Here is a 7,910-nt window from a genome sequence, read left to right on the forward strand (position 1 = left end):
ATTTGGTGTATCATATAGGTTTATATTGTATTCTGGAGTACTAACTCATATTATCTGGTGTATCATATAGGTTTATATTGTATTCTGGAGTACTAACTCTTATTATTTGGTGTATCATATAGGTTTATATTGTATTCTGGAGTACTAACTCTGATTATTTGGTGTATCATATAGGTTTATATTGTATTCTGGAGTACTAACTCTTATTATCTGGTGTATCATATAGGTTTATATTGTATTCTGGAGTACTAACTCTTATTATTTGGTGTATCATATAGGTTTATATTGTATTCTGGAGTACTAACTCTGATTATTTGGTGTATCATATAGGTTTACATTGTATTCTGGAGTACTAACTCTTATTATTTGGTGTATCATATAGGTTTACATTGTATTCTGGAGTACTAACTCTTATTATTTGGTGTATCATATAGGTTTATATTGTATTCTGGAGTACTAACTCTGATTATTTGGTGTATCATATAGGTTTATATTGTATTCTGGAGTACTAACTCTTATTATTTGGTGTATCATATAGGTTCATATTGTATTCTGGAGTACTAACTCTGATTATTTGGTGTATCATATAGGTTTACATTGTATTCTGGAGTACTAACTCGTATTATTTGGTGTATCATATAGGTTTATATTGTATACTGGAGTACTAACTCGTATTATTTGGTGTATCATATAGGTTTACATTGTATTCTGGAGTACTAACTCTTATTATTTGGTGTATCATATAGGTTTACATTGTATTCTGGAGTACTAACTCTTATTATTTGGTGTATCATATAGGTTTATATTGTATTCTGGAGTACTAACTCTGATTATTTGGTGTATCATATAGGTTCATATTGTATTCTGGAGTACTAACTCTGATTATTTGGTGTATCATATAGGTTTATATTGTATTCTGGAGTACTAACTCTTATTATCTGGTGTATCATATAGGTTTATATTGTATTCTGGAGTACTAACTCTTATTATCTGGTGTATCATATAGGTTTATATTGTATTCTGGAGTACTAACTCTTATTATTTGGTGTATCATATAGGTTTATATTGTATTCTGGAGTACTAACTCTTATTATCTGGTGTATCATATAGGTTTATATTGTATTCTGGAGTACTAACTCTTATTATCTGGTGTATCATATAGGTTTATATTGTATTCTGGTGTACTAACTTTCATGACTTATTTCCTGTATGATGGAGACTGGTGGACTATGTGTTTGTGTTGTTCGTAAGGTTGGTTGTGTCGTTGGGAATAACGTTTGTTATTTGTATTTAAACATTTGCTGTGTCTCTCGGTCCTTTATCAGACAGCCATCTGGCCAGTGGACTGGACACAAGGGCATCTGATTGAATGCTGTGAATACAGTGGGGGTGGGTGGGGTCACTCTCTGTGGATAGAGGTCAGGTGTCACGGCCCTTTGACAACACATGTCAAGGCCCTGCCCCACTGGGCCCGCATCTCCTCAATCAGAGCCTACAGCCTCTTCTCTTCCAATCTGCCCCCATATGTACGCTTGGCAACGGCTTAATGACCAAATGCAGGATTTGATTCAAAACAGACACAACGGCCCTCTGGTGTCAACCCCCTCTGATCCCTGTCTGCTTTGTACCCGAACAATGATATTCAACTAAATATAATGCCGTCTTTAGCTATGTGGAAACCCTGTTCAACTTTCCACAGTACTTGAATTAAATCATTTGATTCATTATGATCTATTCTATCACTATACTTTCTTTTTAGTCAAAGAGATTACTCCAAAATAGCAAAAAGGTGTTTCTCAACTGAGCCTAGTTTACAGCACTACATGTACAGTAGTGTAACTGAAGGCCCAGACAGACAGTGGATGCTGGACTGATTGATAAAACACCCCGACATCAGTGCTGGTCTGAGGCGGGGCAATAATATTGAGTTCTTGTTTCATGGGTAAGCGAGCCAAGGCTGGCTGCTGGCGGCTGTCCGGCCTCTCACCAGCTTCCCCTGTCAGAGTGATGTATGGGAGCACTGGTGTGCTGCTCCCTAAGGACCAGGCCTGACTGTCTGCTAACTGGGACACTCCTGACAGTGAACCATGGCAGGCAAACACACACACACAGAGACCACTCCCCCTGATGCTGCCTGCCTCAGCTCAGTCGGTATATATTTCATCAGACACTCGAAGGCTGTCAGCAGAGACCTCACAGTTTTGTAAAATATGAAGCACGCTGAACATATATCATGACACGATGGCTACAGTTGGGAGACCAGCCACAAGCCACAGGTGGTAGAGATTTTTCCTCCGACATTTTTTCTTCAGGTCCGCGACTCCGTAGTCTAGTTTCCTTTGTCCATTTCTTCAATCGAAAATGACACAGATTATGTTCACTTATTATTGAATGGGCATTTTGCTGTGAGATTTGGTGCAATTTTACAAAGCAACTTAGAAATTAAGAATGTATGTAGAATTTTAAAAATAGAGGACAATGTATGCATGGAATCTGCAATGCAATGTAGTTTGCTAGGAACTAATTCCGGATATTTTTTGATCAGAGCCATAACAGAAGGGACGAGTACAGTGGATCTCTGTTTTTCTCCACAACAAAAGGTCCTTACATCTCTTTGTAGCCAATCATTAAATAATAGATTGCAAACGGTCTCTGAGATACCTCGTCTGAACATCCACCATCACAACGGAACCGCATCAATATTCAACCAAGCCTCTCTTGGTCGAGAAAGAACTCCATTTATAACTGCACAATAAAAATGCCACAATTTCGTGAGTAGCACTGATAGTGAAATTGAAAGTCACTGGGAGGGGGGATTTACGAGAAATGGCCCTGTGTCTCCTGTTCAGAGTGGAGTTGTTACACCATGGAGATACATAGGGGCCAGTCATTAGCAGAGTCCCACTCAACAGCTGCTGTGAGCTGAGGGAAACAGCCACCATGTCGCCTCGTCCTTAGTCCGCTCCAAACGTCTGTGACCCCTGCTTGGAGCCAGGCAGAGGCCGAACAGGCAAGTGGTCAACCTGAAAACCTTCCACCACCACATCCGTCAATGTGCACACACACCACAGGCGGCTTGGTGGTACAGCATGAATGGAAAGGTATCAAACACATGGTTTTCCCGTTAGATATCATTCCATTCCCTCTATACCAGTCATTATGAAGAGGCCGTACTGCTACATCTCCACCCACCAGTCTCCTCTGACACACACACACACACACACACACACACACACACTATCCTGCTCAACACAGCCCTTTCTCATAGACATCTTGATAACCCAAAGCTCATTAAACTCTAATTACCTAACCCCAAAAATGAATTCCCCAGCCCCCCCCCCTCCCCTCTTGGACTAATAAAATATATAATTGAGGCTCCATTTGTCATATGCAGATGCCCTTGAGTTACCCTAGGGGGGGGTTCTGGTCCGGTTAACTCCCCCAAGGGGAGTGGATTGGAGGGCCACTCAAGGGTGTGATAGTTTGAGATTCTGTTGATTTTAATGTTCAATTTTAAAACAAACCTTTTAAATGTGAATTTAAACCAATATATGTGCATGTGCAAAAGATCAGCCAGGGAAAAAAGGAAATAAATAATGTGGGTGTATATACAGTAGCAGTCAAAAGTTTGGACATACCTACTCATTCAAGGGTTTTAATGTATTTTTTACTATTTTCTCCAATGTAGACTAATAGTGAAGACATCAAAACGATGAAATAACACATATGGAATCATGTAGTAACCAAAAAGGTGTTCAACAAATCAAAATATATTTTATATTTGAGATTCTTCAAAGTAGCCACCCCTTTGCCTTGATGACAGCTTTGCACACTTTTGGCATTCTCTCAACCAGCTTCATGAGGTAGTCGCCTGGAATGCATTTCAATCAACAGGTGTGCCTTGTTAAAAGTTCATTTGTGGAATTTCTTTCCTTCTTAATGCGTTTGAGCCAATCAGCACAAAGTAGGGTTGGTATATTCAGAAGAAGATAGCCCTATTTGCTCAAAAGTTCATATTATGGCATGAACAGCTCAAATAAGCAAAGAGAAATGACAGTCCATCATTACATTAAGACATGTCAATCTGGAAAATGTCAAGAACTTCAAGTGCAGTCACAAAAACCATCAAGCGCTATGATGAAACCGGCTCTCACGAGGACCGCCACAGGAAAGGAGTACCCAGTGTTACCTCTGCTGCAGATGATAAGTTCAGTAGTTACCAGCCTCAGAAATTGCAGCCCAAATAAATGCTTCACAGAGTTCAAGTAACAGACACATCTCAACATCAACTGTTCAGGAAGCTGCATGAATCAGGCCTTCATGGTCGAATGGCTACAAAGAAATCACTACTAAAGGACACCAATAAGAAGAAGACTTGATTGGGCCAAGAAACATGAGCAATGGACATTAGACCGGTGGAAATCTGCCCTTTGGTCTGATGAGTCCAAATTAAGATTTTCGGTTCCAACCGCCGTGTCTTTGTGAGACGAAGAGTAGGTGAACGGGTGATCTCTGCATGTGTGGTTCACACCGGAAAGCATGAAGAAGGAGGTGTGATGGTGTAGGGGTGCTTTGCTGGTGACACAGTCTGTGATTTATTCAAGGCACACTTAATCAGCATGTCTACCACAGCATTCTGCAGCGATACACCATCCCATCTGGTTTGAGCTTAGTGGGACTATCAGTTGTCTTTCAACAGGACAATGACCCAACACACCTCGAGGCTGTGTAAGGGCTATTTGACCAAGAAGGGAAGTAATGGAGTGCTGCATCAGATGACCTGGCCTCCACAATAACCCAACTTCAACCCAATTGATATGGTTTGGGATGAGCAGGACCGCAGAGTGAAGGAAAAGCAGCCAACAAGTGCTCAGCATATGTGGGAACTCCTTCAGACTGTTGGAAAAGCCTTCCAGGTGAAGCTAGTTGAGAGAATGCCAAGAGTGTGAAAAGCTGTCAAACGGTGGGTACTTTGAAGAATCTCAAATATAAAATATATTTTGATTCCATATGTGTTATTTCATAGTTTTGATGTCTTCACTATTAGTGTACATTGTAGAAAATAGTAAAAATAAATAAAACACCTTTAATGAGTAGATGTGTCCAAACTTTTGGTACTGAATATATATGTGCATGTGGGTGTGTGTGTGTGTGTGTGTGTGTGTGTGTGTGTGTGTGTGTGTGTGTGTGTGTGTGTGTGTGTGTGTGTGTGTGTGTGTGTGTGTGTGTGTGTGTGTGTGTGTGTGTGTGTGTGTGTGTGTGTGTGTGTGTGGGTGCTTGCGTGCGTGCGTGCGTGCGTGCGTGTGTGTGTGTGTGTGTGTGTGTGTGTGAGAGAGAGAGAACAGGGGGTGTCCAATAGAATAGGGCCATTATTTAAATCATGGAATCACTGCCAATACTGAATGAATAATAAAACAAGTTATTACAATCCAATTAAATGTCAGTCATCCAAGACGTTTAGGCACTTTACACAAACTTTAATAAACTTCATCAGACTTACCCTGCATGATTTGTTTGAGAGCTTGCTTACGAAGTCAAATTTGCCTTTGATTACTTTGAGGTGCTGCTCCAGGAGAGCTTTCTCTTCTTTCCCTGTATAGTCCGGGTCCAGGAGAACATAGGCACGCCAGTTAGCTGAGTCGAACCCCCAGTGAACTGTCCGGTTCTCTAGTCTTTTGTGACTATGGACCACAAACTTGTGAGTGGGGTACATGAGTCTGCAGTCCATGCATTGGATACAGGCAGCATTGGGACTGGTATACAGTTCTGGGACAAATAACCCCTTACACCTACCAAAACATTCGTGGTATATTTTGAAACTTTTTTCCGTCCTCTCCAACTCCATGGAGCCAGACAGCTCCTTGTTGCAGTGACGAAGGTAGGAACCACTGTAAACGAGGGCATTGCAGAGGCGCTCAGCATCCGTCTGGGTGATCAGTCCGCATGATGGGGCAGAGAAGGGTAGGATACCCACTACTTTGAGGATCTCCAGCTGGTCCGCGGTGCACCGGGAGCAGTAGATGTGCAGGTCGTCGCACACGGAGTTGATCTGCTGAAGCGAGAAATCCCGCAGGACACTGTTGAGAATCTGCGGCAGACACAGACGTTTTTCGCCGCCTACCACGAAACACGAAATTGGCTCACGCTCCAGGACAGTTTCGGACCTTTCGGTGGTGTGATCGGATGGAATGAATAACGGCCCCGACATAACCGGTGGTGTCTGGACAGGCATGGCCAGCATCAGTTCAGCGGTTTTTCCATCTTTGTTGAACAGAATTTCCTGGTGCCACCGAGCGGAGAACGCCGCCGGTCCACCAAGAGAGCTCATAGAACTCAAATGAAACTGCTTCAGAGTTTGCTGAAGTCCGGGATGAGGCTGAAAGCTTGACGGGGCCTCCATGTTTTCAACACTATATAGAGAAGTGAGTTCAAATGTAGGCGATCTATTTTAATCAGTTGTCTTCAAAATCCAGCTAAGGACTCAGTAAATCCACCGCGGCGCATTTCCATGTCACTAGAGAAGGTTACCACCAGGGCGGTATCCATTTAAAAAGGAGGATAAGACACTATTGAGTTCTAATACCCTGAAACAAATGTTCCAGTTCACAGATACGTAAGGGAAATCCTTCGGACCACTCACAAAAAGAGCCTAAAAAGGAAACACATTTTCTCTTCTCCACTGCAGTCTAGTCCGCACGATGTGATCCTCAAATATGCCCAGTCTGCGCAGTCTGGCGCTCTAGCTCTCTAGCTCTAAGCGAATGTGTGAAGTGAGTTAGCTGTACTATCTCTCGCTCTCTCTCTCTCTCTCTCTCTCTCTCTCTGTTTGTTTGTGTCTGGTTCAGTCATTGAATCCCGGCCAGGAATGTGACTGACTCGCCGAGCTGGCTGTTCCCTCAAATGGTTGTTCCTCCCCCTGCTACCATGGCAGCTGCAGCAGCAGCCACAAAAACCTTGTAGCCTAAAGCAGACAGTTTAGAAAATCTATGATCCCTCTGAAAGCCTCTGAAATGGACTGGAGAGGAAGGGTGGAGTCTGAACTCAATGGGAAAAATACACGAATCTAATTTGTGACTATCAAAAGTAGGCCCACTGAGCCTTTATCCGGCTGTGCTGATGAGACCAGGCTCCAACAACGCATGTAACACTTTTATTGATTAATTCATAAATCTAGGCCTATAACAATATTGGACCAAAGAGTAGCCGAAACAGATCAATTTCATCTGCAGTGCTAAACAAATAATACATTTAGTTATTAAACCCCAATTCCAACATAATACCTCACACAAAATACATTACAAATAGGCCGAGATTTGAGTGTTTTTACAAATGTAAATAGTCACATTAGGCTACATTATTTCAATTAGGTATTTTAGTAGCTCACAGACACCTGCAATTACAACATATACCAGCAGGTACCACTTAAAAAAAACTTTCCTGAAAATGCCATTATAAATGCTTAGAAATGGTTATTAATTATTTTTTTATTACTATATATGTTACAATACTTATGATGAATTCTAATTCTTGCAGGCTAATACTTAGGCATATACATGCTTATAAACGTTAATTGGTCTACATGTTTACAAATAATGATATACTTATGTATTAATAGTCTATAGCCTAGTTTATTCATGCTTATTCATGAAAGTAATTATAAAGTGTTACACAAATAGTATATGTTGAGCTGTGAAAAGTCTTTAATAGTCTGCTATTTAATAGGAAAAACGACATAACAGAATATATTGAATATTAAATTATAACTTTGCAGTTATAGCCATGAAAAGTAGGACATCATGGTTTGGGGGGAAAAAGCATGTAATATTGTTGACAGAGCATCAAGGCAAGTGTGTACTATATATAGGCTTATATAGCAGTGTTCTGTTCTCCTGAAGGCAAGGTTCATGTGA

At 41.3% G+C, this 7,910-nt stretch overlaps 1 protein-coding gene across 1 annotated transcript in view; it reads right to left on the reverse strand.

Moving 5' to 3' along the window:
* skib (v-ski avian sarcoma viral oncogene homolog b) overlaps window positions 1-6,824 on the reverse strand; it is a 42,958-nt gene extending 36,134 nt beyond the window's left edge. Inside the window, exon 1 of the mRNA XM_035796360.2 lies at window positions 5,501-6,824. Coding sequence (XP_035652253.1) covers window positions 5,501-6,400 — 900 coding nt within the window. The 5' untranslated portion in view covers window positions 6,401-6,824. The remainder of the gene's footprint in view (window positions 1-5,500) is intronic.
* Between the last annotated feature and the right edge of the window lie 1,086 nt (window positions 6,825-7,910).

Source organism: Oncorhynchus keta, chromosome 21 (genome assembly GCF_023373465.1).
Source record: "Oncorhynchus keta strain PuntledgeMale-10-30-2019 chromosome 21, Oket_V2, whole genome shotgun sequence".
Taxonomy (NCBI): Eukaryota; Metazoa; Chordata; class Actinopteri; order Salmoniformes; family Salmonidae; genus Oncorhynchus; species Oncorhynchus keta.